Below are 25,183 nucleotides of genomic sequence, written 5' to 3'. Positions count from 1 at the left end.
CTCCTTAATGATAAGTGCTGGATTTGCTTCTATATATGAACAGATCTAAGATTGTGCTGAAGATGGCATGCTTCAATTGTGACACAGCCTCAACCTAGAAGCTTAAATTCTGCATATAAATTCGAAGGAATTATTATACCATGTACACATAAACTGCACCTCAGTCAGATGGAAACACTTGAAAATAGGCCCCTGTAGACCCCACTGTTTCTGATGGCTGTACATGTACAAATCCTCCTGCTCTTAGCTAAGGTTTCTTGCCAGACCAGGGGAAGTGAAATCCAAGGTAATAACAAGGGAAGCTTACGGGTGGAGGGAACAGCCTCTGTGAGATCAGAGACAACCGAGCCAGAGGGTGCCTTGGGGCACAGCTCCCCTTGTGTTACCCACACAGGGACAGCAGTTGCACCGCTTCCGAGTCACAGAGGGGTTTGCAGATAGCTCATGAGTTAAAAGAATGAAAAGCCGATCTGATGACAGTAGCAGTTGCCTTTGTGTTCTCCACCTGGAACCTGTCCCTCTGGTGCAGGAAGAAGCAGGGAATGGAACAGAACAAATCCTTCAGGAGCAGCCCCGTCTGGGGAGAATGCTCAGGGTGAAGTCTGCTCTGTTGCCGTCTGTTGTTTGACTTTTATTGTGTCAATAAATTCAAACTCCAGCAAGGGAGAAAGCAGCACATCTTGGCTGGAGTGTCTATGCAGAGCAGAATAAGAAAATGCCTGGTGCCATTGTAGTACAAATGTTTGGCTACTGCACTGATAGCAGGGAATATGCTGTACTGAAGCTGGAAATATTTCTTCACTGACATGCACCAATGGTGTAAGCACTCTCTATCTAAAGGGTCTGAAGGACTAAGAGGTCACTGACATCTGCTAGCACCTCCCACCTTTTTTTCCTCTTTCATTAGCATGCTGGAGCTCTTGATCCTGAAGTGTCTTCCACAGTGAGCAAAGGATAGTGTTAAGGAAATGGCATTGCCAAGGATGACATCTTTCCCTACACATTACTACTCAAACATGCAATTCAGCCCCACATGACACATACCTGCCACAAGTCATCAAACAGTGCTTGTATCTCTCTAGAGGTTCTCTGCTAGCCACCTCAATGTATTTTACAAAGAGAATTAACTGTCATAGTCCTTTTTACTGAGAAAGGAACACAGCTTATTAAAACCCTCAAACAGAAGAGGAGCCCTGAGGAGACATGGTGTGTGGCTCAGAAGTAGCTTTGGGGCAGTTGATCCTGCACTGAGCAGCAGTTGCCAGGTCCAAAGCTCCCAGACATCACAGCAGAAAGACTTCGCTGGGAGCTGCAGACCTAGGGATACTAGAGTCTGCAAAACACATAACAGACAGCAGAGTTTTCTCTTTTGAGGAGAATTTTTTAAAACCTAATGACAGTGAGAAGAAATGTCAAAATGCCCACATTTTGGATGACACAATATTTACCTGTTTCCACAGAGCTCTTCAGAAACCATGACCTATCAAAATCAATAGTTTGCTATTGACTTTAAGTTAAACGCAGAGCTTGAGTTATCAGAAAAATCAGTGTAGAGCTACCCGACTCCTCCATTGATCTCTTCACTGGATCATCTTTGCTCCAAAGCCCATATGACCTGGGTAGACTGAGCTGCTTTCTCACCAAATAAGACTGTTGAAATCCAGCTACAGCTGAGCATTCTTCCTATCTGTCAGTCTTTCTCCCATCTACAGCCACAGCGCATGTACTCGTATGAATTCTATCCAAATGCCAAGATAGATCTGTAAAGCTCTTCAGTTTTCCCATTGAATCTGGGCAAAAATAACCGTTCCAACTCATGCATGAAAGATAAGTGACAAACTGCAGAGTGCTGCCATAAGTTTTCTGTTGTACTTTTGGATTTTTCTCTTTTGGTTTGTTTTTTAACATCTTCCCTTACGGCTATGTAGATACAAAAAAAAAACCCCATGCCACAGTCAAAGAATGTAAGAAACACAGGAACAGAACAAACAGGTTTCTTTCTTTTCTTATAGTTAGACCAATTCACTTCATCACAAGTATACGTAAAAGCTACGTACAACATAAAAATGTATCCTAAACTCTGGAATCACAGAAAACATATGAGTATATTCAGCTCTTTTACTAGCAGTTATGATTTCTCTTTCCTAACCAGAAAGCCTAAAGGCGCATTATGGACTTAACAGGAAGTATATTCAACCAGCAGTATAAGCAAAGGATGAGCAAACTAGGAAAGGTTGCTTGTCTTGATCATGTGCATTTCTTTATATTTCTTTAATGATGCCACACTTACTTAATCACCCAGACATATTCCTTAAAAGCCTCTGGAATGGGCCTCAGGAAATAGGGGTTCATTTAAAGTCTCTGCAGCATGGAAGGAGCCTGCCAGCTTCATGGTGCCTGTCTCCAGGATAGAGATCCTGCCACTCCCCGTTCAGAGGGTCAAATGACAGGGGGGGTTGCAAGCTGCTCAAATACTGGGGCAAGCAGACAGTAAATTTATTGGGTTTATTGCTGTCGTTACACACATAGAGCTACCAAATGCATGAAGATGTAGACAATGTAAAGAAAAGAAAATACTCCCAGATGATGTCTGAGAAAGAAATGGTGTCATTAAAAATGGTGCTTTGTTAAAAATACCTAAAAAAAGGGCTAAGAAAAGCCTATGTTAAAAATCACTAGAAGAGACAGGGAAAGCAATGGAAATAAATTAGCTAAGTAACCCAGATACGAAGCAGGTTGACAGCACTGGCAAATGTACCTGATCGAGCTGTACGTTAGTTAGCCTGCATTCTGGATAAAATGTATTACAATTTTACACGTATTACATGTATTGCAGGCTCAGGTCTGTTAGCCCAAGATGAATTCTTTGCCATGTCTGTGACCCAAACTAGCTAGTTTAAAGTTAGCAGACATTTTATCTGAATTTTAGTCACGCTGCCGGTCCCAGGCGGGCTTACTCAGAGGGAGATGATTAGATGAACAACCACAGAGGTGCAATCCAGACATGAGGTATCCATGCACAAAATCTTACTTTCATCTCGTAGCTTGCTATAGCTACAAAAAACAAGTAAATGTGAAGCACAGATTTCATTTTTTAATTAATACATAATTTTTGTTTTGTACTATCATTCTCTGGAGACACTTCCTTCTCCATTTGTACAAATTAAACAGAGACAATGTAATTCAGTGCTACGACTGTCACACTTCTGCCTAAGCAGAACACAAGCCCTAAGCAACTAATATGGTATCCAAGCCATCCCTACCACAGGGTAACAGGTGCTATACTGTGGTTTTATACTCTCTGTGAAAATCAGCACTGAAGGCTGACTAGATTTTGCCTTTATTTTCTTTAAGAATCTCATGTTCCCTCTCCTTCACTGGTCTCAGAGTTTTCTTAATACAGGCTTCTCAGCTGACATCCCATGGATTTTTTTTTTTTTTTTTTTTTTACATTGTTCATGCTGCAAGTGCACTTTGGACACTGTGATAGGATAGCTGTCATCTCGTCCTCTGTGGCTTCATTTCCTATTTCAACCTGAAATCTTCAAATAGTTTCTTGCATTGATCTCCCTCTTCTGTGGCAAAGGAAGGCTCTGAATAGTTTTGTTTGGTATTTTAACTACACTTGCTGCCAATAACCATATTTTTTTTCTGTCCATTCACTTTATTCTCTGCTAGATTTCACATTCTCTGCTTTCAGTTGTTTCCTTCCATTTTTTTCTTTTCGGCTCTTTCATTTTTGACCCTTTAGGCTCTTAGTTTATAGCTATGTGGCTTCCCCTATTTGTTTTATTCTCCACACATAAAGACTTTCAAGAGGGGCTTAAGAGATTGGGATCCCTGCATCCTCTTAATTTATGCTGGCAATTAATGCCTAAAATGACCCTTTTGAGACACTTAAGAGCTGGACAGTCAGTGTCTCAAAGCCAGAAGACTTGCTGTGCTTGCACAGAAGCCTGCGATCCAGTGGGATACACAGCCACAAGGGAGGTGTCTCCCCCTGTGCCTGAGGAAATTTCAACACCTAAGGAAGGATTATCAAAACTGTCTTTAAAAGATGAGCTCTCGAGCTTCTAGAGTAACCGGAACCTCTCCCCCACACCTCCCGTTTTGCTAAGGAATGTCTTTTACCACTGAGCAGCAGGGGCCAGAGTCACAATGTCCCTGTCACCTTTGTCTATGCTGCTTGAGCAGCCCAGCTTACAACATCCTGGGCTGGAGCTCTGCCTGCAGGCACGCTGGAGAGAGAGCACATCCTGGACGTGCACCGATCTTTGACAAAGCCAAAAGAGTATTTCCATCGAAATCACTTTGGCTGGTGTGACAGGTACCGGGGAGAACCAGTTCATTTCCTGTTTGCTAAAGGATAACATGAAAAAGGACACAAGGGTCCTCACCACTGACATGGTCCTTCAATGTAAATACTCCAAACTTTCAGGAAGGGGAGAGCTCATGAGTTTAAAGGAAATTATTTCTGCCTGACAATAATCTCATCTTTATAGCATGACATCCCCCTGCAGCAGGCATCTCTGAAGTCAGTTTTTGGCTACCAAAGCTATTAGATTCTTTTTACTGAAACAACTCCATTAAAGTCTCATGTTTTATGCAGGTCATAGATGTAGTCCTATTGATTTAACTTGAGAGAACATCCTTTTCTGTGGTAGTAAGATGTTTGCTTTTCTACACTTTGCTGCCTTCCTTGTTGACTAACACGACAGTCTCTGCGGCTGGTGTAAGTCACTGGTTTTCAGTGAACTCATGTTCAATGCAGGACGTTTGTGCTTATTGATTGAGCATTAAAGACCATTCTTATGCAGATATATTCTGCCTTGCCAATCTATAGTTCACTTCATTTCTAGCTATGCACTCAGGTTCAAGGGGATTCTTCAGTGAAGATTTTTTTCAAACCAGAATAACCAAAATACACCTGTGGTTTCCCGTGCTGCTGAAGAGGTGGCTATCTAGAAAACACACTCGCGCTTTAAGGCTTGCATCTCACACACTTTACAGTACCTGAAAGGCACTACCAGAGTCTTCAAAAGCCACGGACAAGGTTTCATACAAAGGGTCTGTTTCTCATGAGGTAAAAAGGCCAACTCAGTTGACAACAGTTAGGTAGCACTGGTGGTATCTCCTCTGCCTTCCTGGAGAGCAGCACCCGCACAGTGGCTGTACCTACAGCAAAGGGTTAGACAAGGTTGCACCGACATCCTGCTCTGAATTAGGGACTTGGGAAGAGCTGCTCCAGTCAGAATCCTGCTTTTCAGGATACCTTGTAATTTTTTTTCCTTAGTTGTTTTCTTGTCTTTCAGTCTCATCCTAGCCTTCTTTATTTAGAATCACATTTATTTTCAGGTACTTCAGGCTTTTCCCTGAGCTTGCTGCAGCTCTTTCTGAATTCCCAGTGACAGACAGATAAATAATTATTTGAAAGACAGGCAGCAGCAGCCACCTTCAAAATCTCTTCAGTCTCACAAAATAGGATCCCTTCCCATCCTGACCCACAGACACTCACACAATGTCAGCAATCTTCCGCAAGGAGTCATGCTCTTATACAAATCCATCTGTGTATTCTTCAAGTGGGCCAAAGCTGGAGGCATTTTCTTACAAGAATTAAGGAGATCAAAGTTGGCAATGTTATATTTTTCCTCAGCAAAATTAGTTACATGAGATGAAAATATCAATAATAACATAAGGCGATTAAACAAGCCACATTGTCAAGTTTGTGAAGAACAGAAGGTCTCAGCAAATGGCTGTCTACTAGACTTTAGACAACCATACTCACCAACAACATTGTAAAAAACAAACAAGCTGTAACTTAAACAGTTATAGTTGCATGGTATCCTCAAAGAATACTGGAAAACATGCGTACATTGTGGGCATTTGCTTTATTAAGCAAATAGCACTAAAGAGAAGCCTCCCAGTATCTCAACTTTCCACTGTAATGATGCTGGCTGGATCCTCCCCATCTCACCATGGTTAAGTGAAATTATTTAGGATCCAGCTGTACCCATGTGGTTTTCTCCCAGTGTTACATTGCATAGAGACAGAAGCCATCCCTGCGCTTCCGCAGGAGGAGACTAACAGAGGAGGTGTCGCAGGATAGGCTGTAAGGAGGAGAGACACAACTCTGGCAGTCTGCTCCAAGAAAAATGCAGCCCCATATTCACAGCCACTGTTTCCCTTCTATCCTTTATTTGCTTCAGTGTTACTTTGTCCTCTCTTATGGTACTCAGGTCCTGATCTTCACTCAGTAATTTTGCAAATGTTTGCTTGGCATTTATAGCACACAAAATGTGCTTAAAACCACAGCAATGAAGGATTTACTCCCAGGAAGGATTTTCTCATTTTCCACTGATAATCTCTCATGCTAAACTCACTACAGGTTGGGGAAATCTAAAAGTCTACAGTTTCTACGTGGCAGGGACTATTTAAGTCTGCAGTTTTCCAGTATTGGTGTATTGAAATCTTTTATTTGTGGGGTGGCAATAAAAGATGTGGAGAGAAAATCTCCCCTGGCAACATGTACTCTTGAAAGGCCCTTTCAAAGCAAACATTCCAGCAGTGAGAAATACTTCAGCACGCTGCGTTCCCGTCTTCTCCTTTCTTCCCTCACTGCCTCCCCAGCCTGTGCTCTTAGCATCAGAATAATAAATTTCTTTGTGCCCCATCTTATGAAACCATTTCACATCACCTTCATGCACTTGGCTGGGGAAGACCTCGCAATCAAAGGTTATATTCTTTCAAATAGCGCTATCAGTATTTTATGCTTCTTTGCAGCCAAATGTTATCAGCTGGCCATATAGCATTCAGTTTTGGGGAAAAAAAAAAAAAAAAAAAAAAAGATAATCATTGTATTCTGAAATACTGATTGCATCAAATGGCAACTAGATTGGAAGACAGTAATCATGCTGGGCTCAGGCGATTAAAAACTCGCTTGGAAAATTGGTGCTTGCTGAGCCTCTATGGGAAGAAATGAATTAAGAAGGAAAACAATAAGGAAGGGCATACATTAATTTTGCTCTGCAGTGAATAACGTTGAGTGTAAGAGATCTAAGGAAGAACTGTGCGTCTTAAGGATTTTCTCTTACAGTTTTAGAAGAAAGCCTGAGAGCCATTGGAGAGAGGTTGCAAATTAAGCTCAAACAGTAATCTCAGAAGCGGCAATTGAAAAAGAGCAAATAAATAAAGCATATAAATAGGAGATAGCATTTCCTGCTAGGAACTTATCATTTCTGACAATGCATTTCAAACAAAGAACTCCCCTTTGCTGGCAGTCCTGTCCTGCTGGGCAATCTCCATTCCCTGGGTAATATCATTCCCCTCCTCACTGCTAAGCTGCACTGGATATTTGTACAAGTAACTCAGTAAAGGATTACCTTCCAACATATCTATATTGTGTAACTCTTGTTCAGCTATGCTTCTCACACGAGTAGTCCTTGCTCTCAATCAGTAAATGGGGCTACTTGCACAATTATTATGGGAGCAAAACAAGAACAGGAGTGACCATTATATCTGTACTGTATACCGCATAGATTTTGTGCATAGGAAGACATACATCTATATATAGCATCTGTCTGACTGACTTTGCCATCTTTGCAGTGTTTCTCGTTCACTGGTCAGAGCATCCCTGCAAGCTCTGACTTTCCCCTGTTTTGAGCAGATCAACCAAATCAGATCATTTCACCTCTAGAAGTGCCAGCTGTGTGTATGAAGCCTGTCACCCATCGAGCCAAACCACCCAGGCACATCAATCGCCCTTCCAGACACCGTGCCTCCCCCCTGCTAATTACAAACGCTGGGTCTCGGGACATCTCCCACCCGGACGTGTCACCCAGCGAACATGTCAGCCATTTCAGACCGCTGATGAGACAGCGGTAACCTCTCCAGCCTGGCGTGAAGCCCATCCTTTCCACGGCTCCAGAGGCCACGGTAGATTAAAGCAGTGGGGCTGGAGGGATTTACTGTGCTTCCTGCGGAATGACAAAATAAACCAAGTTTGTAAAAATGCCTATTGGAGGCTGCATTTTAAAATCACAGCAAAGAAAGAGGTGGGTGTAGAGGATGCAGAAGAATATCAGAGCAGGATTAGACTCTGCTGTAAACTCTTCTAAGTAAAGACTTTGTTTCACATGTCTACTGACCATAGTTACTATGTTTGTCCATGTGTATATATAGGAGAACAGCATTTATACACCTCCCCCATGCATCTATTAATTTCTATACATATATGTATCTTTATGTATGGCTTGTATGCACCACTATTTTATTGCCTCACAGCTTCCCGATGGAATCTATTTTTGTGCTGTTTGTTTGCGTTTGAATCTAAACTACCATACTTTTTAAACAAAATCAAGTTTTTGACATACAATTGTTAATAGATCTGTACCAAATGTAAAATAAAAATGTTGACCAGCTGTCTGGAATGGAAGTACTAAGGTGACTGAAGTTCCTGCTTCTCTTCCAAGGCATGGACTCTAGGAGATGGAGTTGTCAGTGCCAATGCTGGTAGCTGTTTGACCACTGACTGGTTTAACAGAAACACACAAGCAATATTCTTATTTGTTCCAGAATTGTGGAGCACTTCCAGTGCTTTTCCTCAGGAGAAATTTGTCAAAGGAGTAAAATTTTAATTTTAACTAATATTAATGAAACAGTGATTCATTTTCACACTGAATTCAGTGGAAAGCTACTTAATTCCCTAGCCAAGCATCACAGAATTCCAAATCTGCCCCACTGAGTTGTAAAATGTAGAGGTGATGGATTTAGTTTCTACTGCCTATTGAACAAATGCAAACTTTAAAGTTTTAATCACTGATTGACACTTTTGACTTTTTTGAAGATATACCTGGACCATGCTCCAATAGCCTGACTCAACTCACAAAAGCCACTCTTCACTTATCTAGCAATTAAAGGAAGTGTTTGATGTGGGAGTGAATGTTGCAGTACAGCAACATTAGTATAAATCAGACCTTAAGAATCCACAACACAAACCAAAATGTTAAATCCTGCCATTTATTTAGCCCCAAAGCCACTGTTCCCACTGAAGCCAACAGGACTCTCACTAGAGTAGGAAATGCAGTTGGAAGAAGAGAAAAGCCACACCCCAGTGCCTATCTTCCATTCCTTGTACTTCATGCAAATGGAAAAAGAAATATCATTTATAACCTGATCTTTGTTCTTTCATCCTTATTTAATGAGTTGTCTGATTCATTAATCCAGTATTTAGCTACTATTCTTTAAGGCTGGATTTTCCCCATTCTCCTCAAAATCTCAGATACACCCCAATCCTGATGCGCAAATGTACAGACCTGGCTAGCTACATGTTATTTCTCATCTTGTTGCTGTTCCTATGAAGGAAATCAAAATAGTTTTCATTTTGATTACCAATTCCATATGATGAGAATGCAAAAATATTAATAACTTAAAACATAGCAAGAAAAAAAAATGCCTTCTACCATAGAGGAGAAAGGGAGCTGGTTACTGTCAAAGGTAGGTGTTTTTTATGTCAAATAAATTAACTGCACTTCAAAATGATGGTGGCGTGTCAGCCTCATCATCTCCATCCTCAACTCCAATTATGTATCTCAAGGGAATGCATCTCAGAACACATTACTAAAACCCAGGTGTGGATAAGTTAAACTACAAAAACCTATACTCAAGCTGCATTCAAAATCCGACTGTGACCCACAGAGCCAGGGGAATGCAAAGGGTTGGTTGCTGACTGTGCGGATCGCTGCCAAGCTGCCTCAGCACAAAGTTCTCTGGAAATAAAGCCTGTTTGTGGGTTGAAAGATTCAGCATTGTATTTACATTTTAATGTACATTTTTGGTGACCAAAACACTATTGCTTGCTTAAAATGGGATGCTATGCCATCCAGAAAGCACTATTTGCTGCCCAGTCTCACTTCTCTCAACTATCATGTCAGTGAAGAGCACAGAAGAGAAAGACTTTTTTCTTATCCCGTAGCTGACAGCTAATAGCTGTTTTAACTTTCACATGGAATAAATTTTGCCCTCTGGAACACCTCTGTCACTCCAATGCCTTTCACACAGTTGCATGACTTTAGCTGAGAGCACATTTTAGCCCCAGGGGTTTTGATGGCAATGGAAATCTGAATTAATTTGCCCAGCCAGAATGATAGTTCAAGAGGTATAAAAGCCTTGGAATCCATGAGGTTCACACATCTGCAATTAAAATATTTAAATGGGCAGCTGCATTAAAGTTTATAAAGCAGAGTTAATTTTTCTATAGAACTAGGAGAAAAAGCCTCCAGAAGTTTGTCATCTCCCAACAACAGCAGCTTATTGCTGCATTTGCTTTCGTTGAGCCTGGACTGAGTTGTTTACTCTGGGCACCTCTTAGTATAAAATATTCAGAGTTTATCCTAAGCAATATCATGGTTCAGGCTAATGATTGTTTCCCAGGACTGGGATCCATGCCCTTTGCATGTCTGCTCTCAGAGCAGCCAAATGCTAAGCCATAGAATTGTTTTCTTCCTCCGAAGCAGCAGCTGGTCCCTTGGAAGACACCATAAGCATCTCTGTCGAAATCTGTGTAATTGCACATGTCGGCATGGTCTGTTCTTAACGTATCCTCTCCCAGACAAAACACTGTTTTCTCAAGCTGGCTTTGAAGACTGTGTGTGTTTAAAAATAGCTTCAGGAAGATACACACATATATTTTGCTATAAACTGCGTATAATGTGTACTGTGTACAGAATATTAATTCTTCAATATGTGATTTTGTGAGATTGCCTCATTGGCATCGTTATTGCTACACATGGAGCTGTTTTGTGTGCAAATATGATTCTAGACCCAAAGTTTTATCTTGGCACAATCGTAAAACAATATAGATTTCAACCTGTTGCTGTGTAACCAGAGTGGTTTTTAAGATAAATCTTTAATATGCAGTAGGTGGCTATGTTACTGTTTTCTGATCATACTTTGTCTAGCTAGAAAACTAATTAGCAGAATCTGCTGACCTGAATGTCAGAACCTCTGATATTTCAACAAAAATCAAAATCCTTAATTCAACAGTCGACATATTGTAGAGAGATCTGCCGTACTCTCCTGCCTATCTCTTATGACTCATAAAGACGAACTTCATATGGGGGCAAAGAGGGTGGGATTTTTGGCCAAAATAACCAGAAAATATAAGAAACTCTAATTATAAGTTTGATGAATTGCAAGCAGCTCAATGATATTTAATTATTGCTCTGACTTAGGCACAGCTATCTACAGATACAAAAGACAAGATGCACAGTCTTCAACAGGTTTCTTGCCAATAAATCCTACTGGCCTGGGAGTATCCTTATCATCCTGAGTCAGAGACCAGCAGCTTCACAGAGGAGGTCTGGAGTAAAGCAGGGGGGTAACCCAGAACTCATCAGTCCCACACAGGATCCTCACCTCCAGGGTAATCCTTCTGTTCAGCTGAGGAATGCTTCACTGCCGTAAACCTCTCGCCTCTGCCAGGCATCGGGGAGTTATTTCAGGGGCTTTGTAATGGACTGCAGAGTCCGTTCCCTCCCAGCTCCCAAAGATGGATGGAGATGAAGCTGACAGTGACTTGGGGCTGTTAACAGCTGATTTCATGGAGCTGATGATACTGACTCACTGGCACTAATCAGGTGAGATTATAAGGACAGTATGGACAGGAAGACGGACTCACCAAATTAAACATTCGCACTTCAAAAGCTTTCTAGCTGAACAGCTGCCTGCCACAGCCCCAGCCTGTCCCCTGTTCTGGGGCAAAACAGAGTGGTTAAGCCTCCAGGGCTGTCAATCTTGAACCATTCAGCAGCACTGGAGAAAAAAATCACTTAAAAAATAAGATCTAGCTCAAAATGAATTGTGTAATAAACCAACTGGCACCAAAGTAAATCCATCATATAAACAAGTAGAGAGTATTTTCACTGCTTCCAGAAAGAGTTTGGTCTCCTGGAGTGAGCTAATTTCTGCACGGGTGACCACAAAATAAAACTTTTGGGTAATGTAGTGATAGGTGCTCAAAAATATGATAGGAGGAGAAATAAGATTATCTCCACTTTATGTACAAGTACATTACATTCTTGATCACATACTTTAATGGCGAAGCAGCTGCAGAACTTGCAAATTACAAGCTCTGGCTTTGTTTTCGGAGCTCCTGCATAAATAGTTGCATTTAACAACTCCAGGCAGGCGCTTCTTTCTGTAAATTGTCCTAAGAATGTGCTGTGAGTCTGCAGCAAGGAACAGTTTCCAAAAATTCAGTATAATCTAAATTGGAGAAGTGTGATATTCTTCTTCCCTTTCCCTAGGTTTTTTTTTCTCCCGTGGTTCTCTCTCGCAGTTACTGTGCTGGGGTTAGAGATCACAGTGCCCAGGGTTGCTGAATATGGTTCTCAGTTGCTCATCTGCTTTTTGTCTGGAAGAGGAAAGAACCTTCCTCAGATTCAATCTATTTCAGCTATTGCCTTTCCTGCCTTTCTTACGCTATTTTTACTGTACACTAGATAAAGCCTAGCTGGCTGCTGCTAGGAAAATTAGGTCTTCTATTGTTTTAACATAAATTATGGAGAGTTCAAGATAAGGTTTGTATTAGAAAAGTAAGAGGTAGGCATGGTTTGAATTTTACTTTCATTATAATTAGACAGGAAATTATGAAAAGGTGAAAAATAATTCACTGAAGTACTTTCCTCTAGCAAGCTAACAAGAAAAGTGCATTCTCACACAGATGGAGTTCATAGTATATTATTGAAGCACCATTTTTCTTAATGTATGCCTCTGCCTGGGTGGATTGAGCCTGTTTGTATTGCACTTTACATGTGGGCAGAAACAGGCAGGATGAGGCTCTCTGACTCCCTTCTGTTCAATTGAGGGCCCTTTCTGTTACAAAAAAATTAGGCTAAATTAGTCCATGGTGTAATTCCATGGAAGCCATTTGAATTACTGCAGAGATTAATTTGAACCATCAGTCAATTTCTGCATAACTTCCAAAGGACATGAAAATATGACTAATCTAAGAATGAATTAATTGGGCAGCTGTCTCCCTTTCATTTGTACACTACTGAGATAAACATTTGGACTAAGAAGCTGTCCTCATTATAATTTCCTCACTGGATGCTGCTTCGTGGGTGATGTTTATGACTACCACATAACTACAATGTTTTCAGAATTTTTCTTCATGTGAAATTACTATGGTTCAGGCTTCTAAAGGCACTTTTACAGGGAGGAAAAAGGAGTGCATAGACCTTGCTTGGAGCTCCTAAGCAGCTGTAGAGATCGACTGTGCCAAAGACCCTCAGGTTAGACTCCCCTCTGTAATAAACCATCTCAAGGTGTTCCCTCTGTCACTGATCTTGGTCTTTATTTCCTTCTACCTATGGCTCAAAGGCCAGTGGGGAGCAAGTGAAACCCACCGTAACAGGCCTCCAAAATGTCAGCGGTGCTTATATTTCCTGGCAGGATAGATGAGCAAAGGAGGTCCTTGCTGTGGTACAAGTGCTTTAATCTTTTTCAAGGCTTTTTTTTTGCCCCACCAGTGAAGACTGAGGTCCCGTGGTTCAGCATACATAAAGGTTCACACCACCATGCCTACAGCTCCTTTACCTCTTAGTGTGTCGCCCATCACCAGAGCAGCTGAATAATTAATGCATAAATTCTATCAAGTTTCCACCACTTCTTTCTTTACAGCTTCACAATGCTATCTAGCTGTGGTTTGCAGGAAAATCAGAATACTGGGAGAGAAGTCTTTCAAGTGAGTCTGTGGCAGAAGTCCACTAAAGTTAATGAGACTCCAGTGGAGATAAGGATTTTGTCCATTCAGATTCAACTGTAGCTTCAGAAACTACACAAGTCAGGCTGAGGCTGGGAAAAGGATGTATTTCTCCACCCTGTTTGCAGATAAGGAAGCGAGATTCCAAGGGGAATGAGTGATTTACCCACAGTCGCACAAGAAATCAGCAAGAGATATGGAAATTAATGCTGAGAAGCATTCCAGTGCCTTAATAATAAAGCCAATCTTTTCCTTCAAATGCCAACAGTATTAAATGTTCTTTTTCAATAATGGAATAAGCATAAGAGTTTGACTGACTTACAGCAATGCTTCTATCAAAACATTTTAGAGGGTCATCAGTTCAAGTTTAAATGGTTGGTCAGTATTACAACCTATGTCCAACTGTAGGGATCAGCAATTGTAGGGACCAGGGATTGTAGCTGAATTGAGCAAGTTTACCTGTGAGACTCCTTTGAGAATCAAGTCATGCTAAGGTTGGAAAATGCAAGGTCGAAAAGTATTAGGTGTGTTTCATTATATTTACCACTAATTAGGTAGGCTTTGAAAAATGTGGACTGAAATATTGTCTTGCTGGGAAGCTATTAAGCTGTTAGGCTGAGGGAATATATGACTTAGAAGAGGAAAAATTCATATCTCTTGCCTACAAATAAATCACTTGTACATCATCTATCTAGTTGATCATCTCAGAGTAGTATTTATATCAACGTGATATCTAGGTAGCTGCCCAGAGAAGCATGTTTTGTATAAATACATAATAGCCTGGGCCAAAATCTGTTTTTATTTAAACTAGCTTCAATTTATTGTGTCTTAATTGAAAATAATGGTGTTACAGCAGTGATCAAAGAATTGTCTCATTAATTGTCTATTAAACCATTAGCTATTAAATAGAAATGAAAGGTTAAGAATGAAACACACTCTGTTCTGCCCAAAAGAATATGAATATCTCTCCAATTACAAAGAAACAATAAAGGCAGAATTAACAGTGAAAAGAAGCTTAAGATTAGGCAATTACATCCAAAATGCCCAACAACTCCTATTAGAGGGTTAGCAGTACAACCTACATAGAAAAGGCAACACAAATTTGGAAGCAAAGTCAATATTGACTTTACCAAAGGGGCTTGTAAAAAGAATATGCATTTTGCTGAAAAAAATATAGGCACATAAACCCTGTACTAAATTGTAACTCAGCTAATTAATCGTTATGGATTCAATCTTGCAACCAATACATATATTTCCAGTTAAAAAATTATGCCTGAACAGCATCCAGGCTGAGAGCACCTCTCAGTAATTTGTAACTGAAATCCATTATAAGTATATGCTGCAATTTTCACAAAAATAACATTACTCCCATTTTATATCACCAGGATGAGGCAAGATGAACTCAGTGAAGACTGCATTCAGACCTCTTCGTTTTGTTCACTAAGTCACTATATTAGAGAATCAGGTACCATATCTGGGAAAGAGTCCCAGAATCATTCTCTTCTGTCAGTGATTTGATACACAAATAATCTCACAGAGCAGTCAAATGAAGACCTGAATTATACCAACTTATTTACTACCCAAACAACCTGGGAACTGTAGTGCAAGTATTGTGAAATCTGTGCAGAATTTTGGTCTGTGTTTTGGTCTGCTCTATCCACATCACTGAAAGGAATGGGAGGACACTCATCAGCTTGAAGGTGCTTTGGAGCAGACCTAATTCCACCTAGACATACAATCTGTTTTGAAAAAGCAAAAAAGATGGTCAAAGGGCAAGAGCTCTGCTTTCTTGAAGTGTATAAATCCACAATTGCAACTGGAAATCTTGTCTCTGATCACAGAGGTCATGTCAAGCCTTATTTAGCTGCCAGCTTCAGTGGGCCTTTTAAATTTGGGAACCAGAACAACTTCATGCCCAGCTTTGACAACCATATCCATATTCAAAGGGACAAGTGCTGATTGAACTAAATGGACTTTAGACAGGCAGTGTTTTGAAATACAACGTCTCTCTAACATCTACAGTTACTAACTTTATTAGTGGAAGAGGAATGGGAGTCTTTTTCCTGATCTTTTCCTATGTGGTTCAGTCCAGTATTCTCTAACTATAGCAAGTCCTAGAAATACTAGAAACTCAATTAATAGAAACAAAAGTCTATATACACCATCTTTTAGATCTGGATCTGGTTTTCTGAAGTGCAAAAACTTACAGTTTCAGCACTATGTTGATGATATATAACTTGCTGCTTGAGTTTATAATATGAACAATTTGTTGTTCATATTTATCAACTGATAAATAATAGCCACTAATCAGATAATAGCCATATGGTACACAGCAAAAAAAGAATAGCAAAATTTATCAAGAGAGTCTGTTCCTCTGACAATTAAGTTAGTCCTAAAGATATTTGTTCATGTTTCTTCTGGTAAGGACTTTCAAGGAAATTTGGTTTCCAGAAAAAGAAAACGTAATTATTTTTCCCCCCATATGATATATAAGGGAAAATACAGAAGCTGGAACACAGGCTAGAGACTCGAGAGACCTATTCCATCACTGGCTGAGGCTAAACATTGGAACAGTTACTTCCATAAAAAGGAAATATTACACCCATGTCCTTTGCAAAATTCTTTGAGGTCTGAAAAGTGCTAGGTATCGTTATTGCATAACTAATTCCCAAACTATCAACTTCTCTGAGGACACAATGGCACGCATGCCTCTACCCAATAATTTGAATCTTATTTATGAATTATTTGCCTTCATGTTAAATGGAGGTAAATCTTAATGAAAAAATTTGGAAGGAAGCAGAGGTTCCCTAAGGCTTTTGCCCAAACCCATCTTGCCTTTTCTATAGCTACCTAGGATCAAATGGATGTTATCTTTCACCCACCTATAGGTCTCAGAAAGAGGAAATATCTACAAAAAGTACAGTTGCTCCATAAGCTCTTTAACTGCAAAGGAATTTCTTTGTTGCTGGACCTAAAATACAATGAAATTTTGTTTGCTTTAGAAGATGTAATTTATTCCAAAAATTTGTAACAAGCTTATTCAGAGTCATCAAAAGGTGAATTTTTTGTTCCAACATATCATCTTCAAAATAAATAACTTTTCTGTGTGCAAGTCTTTAGCCAGCTAAAGAACATGAACATTTATCTGACAAAGTATAAGCTATCTGTTAGGACCTTTGCAGTTTTACCTACAAAGAGGTTATAATAATAGGTTAAAAGTACACAGGTATAGAATGTGGGTTTCAAATGCAATCTGAAGAGAATTTAAAGAAGTGCTCAGGTCTGGAATACAATCACACATGACACAATTGATAGCTTTTATGCCTAAAAATAATAATGAGCTAAAAGCTGAAAGCCATGCAATAGTGTCAGAAGTCATGCAGTCAGTGTCTTGATAAAGTCACATTAATGCTATTTTCATCTCAATGTCAGGGAGGGAGAACCAGTTGAACGTATTATGTAAAAAAACCAACCAACCAACCAAACAAAACAAAACAACAAAAACCAAACCACAATAGTTTAAAAGCTTCCAGATCTTGTTTTAAGAATTTTTGTGATATGGTTGTTATTTTCTATTCTCTGTTATGCTCCTCCAGATTTTGGTACAGTTATACATCTTTATTTATAAGAAATTCCTGACTGGAAAGCAGGAGATGCTGTCAGAAGCATGTAGGAAGCCTTGCTGGTACACGGTTACAATATCCCGCATTGTTACTATTAAGCGATGGATGCAGCAAAGCCACACAAGAACAAAGAACCCTGTGTGGGGAGTTGACTTTTCCCAAGTGTGATGTATCAGACAACAAGTTCTTTCACATCAGCACTGGCTGGCCAGCAAAGGACTGCTCTTTCAGCATCCCTGGCCCTCTCTCCCGTATGGAACACACCAGCACAAATCGCTCCACATCTGTCTATGGAAAGGTGTTAACCCTGCATAACCTCTGGAGACCACTCTCATCGTACAGTGGAAACAACCTGTGACCACATAAACAGCCATGACTATAAAACAACTGGTTGATGTAAAATCCCAAATGTAGGCTAGGTCCCAATATGGCGGAGGAGAAAAAGATGAAAATTCCGTTCTCCACATCATGCAGGTGGCCTTACCTTTATGACGTCTTCATCAGCTGATTTGCACTCAGTGGAGTCTGAAACATCGACCACGGACCCATCCTCCTCCACAGCAACAACCTTGACTGGAACAGACACTGTTTTGCCCGTCAGAATGGCCGTGTTAAGGACTTCCGTGTCCTGTATGCACACACACAAACGAGGGGTGGGCATCAGAGCAGCATAAAACTATGGGAATGCTGCAGCGTCAGTCTGATGAACCAAAACCCTGTCTCTGACAGGGACAGGAACAGAGGAGAAACCCTTCCTTGCACAATCCCTTCAAGCTCCCTGCAGTCAATGGTTGAACAGCTTTCTAAGTCAAAAGTTGTATCTGGACCATCAGCTTCTGGTTTTGACAAATATAGAGATTTACTCTTTTTGAGCCCATTTACAGGTCTGACTGCAATGGCAATGAAATCTGTAAAAAAATTACATACAAAGGCACATCTGCAGCTTGGTAGAACCACCATGCCATTCAGGTACTATCTCCAGAGGGTGTCGGTGACTCTTCCAACCCCTTTGCCACAAATCATGACAGTGATTTGGGAGGTGATTAGCAAGCATTACAATAACAGCATTTCTTCCTTACTGTTCCAGTTAACAGTGTTGCAAGTTGACCATTTTCCCTTTTTGGGACATAAATACATGATGAGAGAAACTATGCATGAGGTAGGTAGGGTATTATTAGTTAAGCAATGCCATCCATACATAATTTTTTAAATATTTCCCCATCAAAATCCCACCTACAGATGCTTTACCACATTTATCTCTATTCCTGATGAATTCACAGTGCTGGCACTCTAATGACTCCATTAACACAGCCTTCCTCTGTGTCTCAGTATGGCTGCAGTTTGACTGATTACTTCAAATGAGTTGCTACAGAGGTCCCTGCCTTGCGTAAGCAGGTTTGCAGACTGGAGGGGAACAGCCTCCAAAGGCCTACAGAGCCGCTCATCTCGGCTTTAGCAGCTCTTACTGCGGGCCCAAAACTTGACACACAAGCGGGGCAAGGAATGATCTGTGCTTTCATAGAGATTCAGTTCGGCCTTCTCGAAAAGCCTGCAATAGGAAATACTGCTTTGAATCAATCTGCTTTTCATTTTTCAACTTCAATAAAACTAATTGCTTGCCAGTTGGACGAAAAAAAAAAAAAGTTGCTTCAAACTAATCTAACTTTAAATTCCATTATTAGAATTGGTGGAAGAAGAAATGGATTTTAGTGAAAAATTTGATGGCAGCTTGCATAGGGAGATATATTCACTATCATTTGCTTCTGTCTGCTAGCTAGATTGATAGAAAATAATGGGCATTGACCACAAGCTAAGGAAAGCTGGAGAAGACCAATAAATACTTGCAACTAAGATGTATTATTAATCAATATTCAGAAACTTCTACAAAAAGCACCCGGAATTAAATGAGTTGAAGTACTAATAACACTAGTGCCAGCTAACTAATATAGTCTACTAGAGCTTTATGGGCAGTCATGTTCCAGAAAAGCATTTAAGCATGTACTTGAGTCCATTTCTGTTCAGAACAGCACTAAAAGTACGTGCTCAACTTGACACTTAGACTTCAATTTGATTTAAGCATTTAAGTGCTGTCCTGAATAGAGATGGTTTTCTGAATAATACATCATGAAATAAATATACTGTCTTTGTTGTGTTCTCTGCAAGGCGCAAACCAGATGTTTTACACAGTAAATGACTGTCTAGTTTTTGTTTATGCTGAATGGGCTCATTTATAACCAGCTGCCATCCATGAGGGAGGGACACTGGGAAAGAGAGAAGTATGTGACAAAAGTCAAAGTGTGAAAGAACAACTGCAAAACCTTTACAAAGACTGAGATTTGAACAAATCTAAGAAAATTCACTGCCAGGTGAAAGAAAACAATTAGATGCACCTCAGGCATAAAGAAGCGTAAGACAGACAAAGAGAAACTGAGGGTGCTTCATCCACAAGTATGTCCAAGTAGAGGTAGCTTTCCCTAAACCAGCAGCAAATATCCCATAAATCCTAAGCCATCAATCCAATATAGACATATGCCAGATATATGATGAAGACATGGTGGTCCTGTGTCAAAACTCTCCCAAGAAGCCATTTGCCAGTATGCTATTTCTACGCCATTTAACAACAGACTGTCTTCTTCAGTGCATCAGGGGAAACTGGTTTTGCCAAGGTCACAAACAACAAACATGCGACCAGTTTTACTTCCAAACCCACTCTCTGTTAGCACAGCTATGTAACCCTGACATGTCAGGGGCAGGCAGCAGTTGTATGCAATTACAGTCTGATCCAAAGCCCTACTGAGTCACAGATGAAAGGCTTCTTTTGACTTCAGTGGACTTGGAACCAGGTTTCAATGAGCCTGAACTAATTTCTTCTTTGTTTTTTGTCCCATTCCTTGTAACACTCTCATGTTGACCCTCCTGCGACAAAGGATAAACAAAACCTCTAAGCCTCCTTTTAACTCTAGGTGCTGCTTAGCTACCAAGCTGAAGTCAGACTTTGATGCTCTGAAGGATAATGCAAAGTTTATAAAGACATTTGCATTCCTTTTGTAAACTCACTGTGAAGATGAGCATGAGAGAAAAGATCTTAAAAGCGACGCCTAGCAAACCCACTATTTGTGGGTGCTCTGAAATACATTACACAAGCACTGTCCTGAACAGTGCCTCCTTCCCAGCGTGTACAGGTACCCACTGTGCTAATTAGCTAGTGCTGCTTCAAAAAAGCTATACTTCACTGGTAAGTAATTCTACCATATAAATCAATATTTCAGATGCCTGATGCCTGGATCAAGTGTTACACAAGTATAATAGGCTGTGTAAAGACCTTTTTAAGAGCTGGCTATTTATAGACTGAAAAAATACATTTCTTCTGAGGAAGAAATATGAAGGCAGAACTGAACTAATTGACTGTCCATTAGATTTATAAACAGACTTTTTTTTTTTTTTTTTTCAGTGCATCTTCAACAAGTAATAGCATTTCATCTAAATTCTGTTAGGTTTGGGTTCTATTTCCATGGTAGGGTTTACTGCAGAAAAAAAGTGTTATTGAATTTAAGACACCTGTGCTGGTTATCACTAACAGCATCTGATATGTAGAGAAGAGAAGGGTAATAATGTTGATTTACATGGGTAGGTCCTCCCGCATGGCACAGCATCAGTAAAACATCTGGAACAACACATAGAGACCACCAGCACAAACCTGCAACTCCTGACACTACAAAGTCCCAGGTAAAAAACTGGGAATCTCTTCCTATTTATTTTGTTGAGGGTTTTGGCTGCCAGATCTTGACCAAAACCTCCAATTCAAGCAGCCTGGGTGGAAGCTACACATTCATATTGCAGGCTCTATCCCTGAATAATAATTACGTGTTTATCTCCAACTCCTTCTCTGTACCTGAATGCATTAGCACTTCAGCAGGGCTCTTCTTAATTACAACTGTAACCTGCTAATAGTGTTTCTTTGTTGTCTGAAGGAATCTACTTCTTATCCAGCCTAGGCTAAATTAAAATTTAATACAACATCAGGTCGCAACAGAACTAGGAAGCAAATGACAGCTGTTTAATTAAAACCTAAAGCTGATTAGATGGCACTACTGAGAGAAATACTCAAGAGAAAGAGCAGAAAACTACTGAAACTCAAGGCCAGGATAATGGCTTTATTTAAATATGAATAAACCCTGTGCACAGCCATAGTAAATGTTTGACAACTCCCTGCTTTGGACAAAGGGCGGGGGGGGAAATGTGAATGGGAGACATGTCAGGAGTCATGATAGAGCTGTGATTACCTGCACTGCTGTTACCTACATGTGACCAGAAGGAGGGATTCCCAAGGAATAACTGCAATAGGTAGACACAAACCAATTGAGGAACTCCAGGCACAAAGTTTCCAATAATGAAGCTTTAAACACCACCACACCAACCTAAATCCTCCTTAGGCATGTGACTCTATGGCAGCTCACCCAGCTACTGTGACCTGACACGACACAGTTTTTCCCCTCTTTTCTGGTTGAAAAATAAAGACATGGAGAAATCAATTATGCACCTGACAAGAAAGCATCTCAGGAGCCAGGAGCTGGACACAGGTTACCCCAGCCCTACGCCGCCAGCGCATCTTTCCTGCCCACCGGGGGCAGCCAGCATCCTTCCCATGAAGTCTGGCAGAGCAGAAAAGCCCCACACCAACTCAGTTTACCATGACAGATATCATCCCTGTGATTAATGCACAAGCTGGATATGTTTTTAGAGGTTAACAAAACATGCTACAGTACAGTAAACCCAATAAACACTCAATTGTAAATCAGGAGGGAAACCTAAAGCCAACCCTGTTCCACTGACAAATGCTACAGCTAAATGCCTTTTGGCATTTAGTTGAAATGACTGTCTTTAGTGAAGAAGGCATAGAGCTGAAACATTTGTCTGCAGAATTGCATTCCTTCCTTATTATTTTTTCCCCAGAGTGTACCTCACAAAAATACATTTGTAATATTAGAAGGAATCTTTAGGAACCAGTTCTCCTGCCTGGAAACGGCATCTCTTAAAAAATGTAAATTATAGGGCAGATTGTGACGTGTGGGCTGGGCTAGGAGAGATTTTTTATTTGATAAATTATTCACCACCTTTTTCTTCAGATCAAAGAGCAAGGCAATATAAGTCCATTAAGCAAGCTTAACATATAAATTAGATGCTTTGCTGAAATTATTATAATTCAAAGCAATTCTGTACTTTTTCCCCCTCATAGCTGAATACCATTTTAGGTTTCCAATACATATTAATAAAGCCTGGTTGCTAGAAAGCTATTTATATTTTCCACTGTTATATCAGGTAAAATACACCATTTTGTCATCCAGTAGTGAGAATGAACAACTGGGATTATGTGTTTATGCAACATTAGAAAACATAAACAATCTTGCAAAGAGCTCACATTGTTCTTTGACCCTTTTTCCTCCCCACATTCATATAGTCAGTCCACTTCATGCCAAGGAGCCAGACCCCACAGTAATGCTAGCAGGACTGCGGCTAGCTGCTTTGGCAGATGGCTGATCAGTTGTTATTTGTGGGCTGAACTGGAAATCCTGCCTGCCCAGAATTTGCCTCATCTGCAGAGACTGCATGTGAAATGAGTTACATTGTGAATCCTAATAAAGGGCCGAACAAAGGCTAATTCCTTATTCCACAACCATCATTTCAGTGGAGGCACTTGTGGAATCAACTCCTTACCAAGTTTTCAGGTGTCAGAGTGAGACCTAAAGTGTAACCACACATGATTCCTCCTGCCCCGACAAGCATGCGCGTTGCTAGAAGGTCATTCCCACTCCCCTCCAACCTTCCTCTGTCTCCGGCTGTCTCCTCATTTCAGCTTCTTATCCAGCATATCGTTATTAGGAGTGATTGGTTATGACAGATGGCAAATCACAAATAGTACAGGCTATCATGTCAAAGTTAAAGGTCATCCTTTATCTCTTTTATTTACCTGGATAATAGCCTTATTTCATATAGGGATCCCAAAGGAAGAAGAGGCAGGTGCATACATTCTGCATGAAAAATTAGTGAATGTAGATTGAACCATACAGAGAAGCTCTTAATCACTGATTCTTACACAACAATGTAAGCAGCAACTATTAGCCTAATTGAATATTATTCTAGATGTATATTAGTGTGTGCTGTAATACGAACTTGGTATAGCACAGAAAAAGCACGATAGAGAGACTCCAAAGTGGAATCTGATTTTGTAACTTGTCTTTTTGCCACAGAAGGAAGCTCTTATCTTAGCAGAGTGTACCTGGCACACACGATCAGCTGGAGTGGTAATTCTGTCTTGGGAGTTCATGGAAACTAAAGCTGAGATTTATTCCATTTCCATGTCTTTTTATGAAGGAAATTCAGCTCATTTTGAGGTTTATGTAGGATGAATAAGCAAAACCTGCTGCTAAAGGTGAAACCTGATTAGAAGCACAGATACTGTCATATCTATGACCCAAGGCAGTTTTATTTTATTTTTTATAACTCAGAACAGATCTGCCCCCATTAAGCAAAGGTTCAGAACGCAGCCTGGTACACTTGGCAGAAGTAATTGCAACCTGTCAGGCAGTCTCCACTGTCTCAGCTAAGTATCAGTGCATTCTGCATGAGCAAAAGACCTTTCCTGAGACCTGGCTCATGCTATTTCACTTCAGCCCATTATATCCCAGTAGAGTTTATTCTCCAGACCTGCTGTGTTATACACCATGACATCGTTGCTCTGAAGTGCATACCTGAAGTAGAAGGAATGGAGAATTCTTACAGCTGGAGAACAACTACCACACATCTGGTTTTAGTTGTGTGCACAGAGAACAGACACCAAGAGCTCCCAGTTTGTGTTTCAGGACCTTTTGGTACACCAAGAAATACAGGACCTAAAGTCAGCCTGAAAGTATGGCAAATTCTGCCAGTCATTCACACTGGATTTCACACTAAATTTAGTGATCTGTATAGTATCTGAACATTCAACAGACAGACTTGTGCGAGTTCTTCTCAATAGTAAGTGATTGGTAACCATTTTTAAGCTTTTTTAGAATTTCATAGTTCATTTAAAGTTCGGGGTTTTTTTTTCCCTTTTTATTCCAGAAAAACAAAATCACATTCTGACTTAATTAAACTGTGGGTCATCTCCAACTGAAATCAAACAATATCCCCCTGAAATCAAGAGGATACAAAATGGGTAGAGCTGTCTACTCAAGAGCAATGACACGAGCCTCAGTACAAACAGATACACTAATGATAGATTTCAAATGTCATGAAATAATAATATAAACACTCCACAAAGGCATTGCTTTTTCCATAGAAAAATCTAGGGAGGCCATGCTATGCCTAGTTTATGGAACATAACTATTGTATTCACTTGAGTTACCAACAGTAGTCAAAGACAGAATTTTCTGATGGTATCTTTGTCCCACAGGCTTAATAATATTTAACAACATTGATGGATGGCCATTGTGAAGAATTTCTTTCAGACACCTCTAATTCCTTTCCTAGTCATCACAATTTCTTTTGAAGCGTGCTGGAAGAAGGGTTTTCTGGGGGAAATTTTATGCCACTGGTGCAATAGGAGAGCTGGCAACTCACTGGCTTGAAAAGGCTTCAGTTTCACAAGTGCAAAACTACAGACACTGAAACATAAGGTTGCGTATCACATGAGTTTACTGCCGCAATCTGTGTGCTCATCTTCTACCATGAGTGCTACCTGGGCAGAAATCCATGTCCTTCTGTAATAACAGCTGTTTAATGCTATAGAAGAATGCACAAATTAATTACAGCATGTCTACAC

General features: G+C 40.3%; 1 protein-coding gene across 1 annotated transcript in view; it reads right to left on the bottom strand.

The window, feature by feature from the left end:
- TMEM132B (transmembrane protein 132B) overlaps positions 1-25,183 on the bottom strand; it is a 254,690-nt gene that overhangs the window by 25,780 nt on the left and 203,727 nt on the right. Inside the window, exon 5 of the mRNA XM_042805547.1 lies at positions 17,867-18,010. Within this exon, the coding sequence (XP_042661481.1) occupies positions 17,867-18,010 (144 nt within the window). The remainder of the gene's footprint in view (positions 1-17,866; positions 18,011-25,183) is intronic.

This window comes from Tyto alba, unplaced genomic scaffold, assembly GCF_018691265.1.
Source record: "Tyto alba isolate M040663 unplaced genomic scaffold, T.alba_DEE_v4.0 Super-Scaffold_44, whole genome shotgun sequence".
Classification (NCBI taxonomy): domain Eukaryota; kingdom Metazoa; phylum Chordata; class Aves; order Strigiformes; family Tytonidae; genus Tyto; species Tyto alba.
Note: the sequence above shows the minus strand (reverse complement) of the source record. Positions and strands in the feature narration are given on the sequence as shown.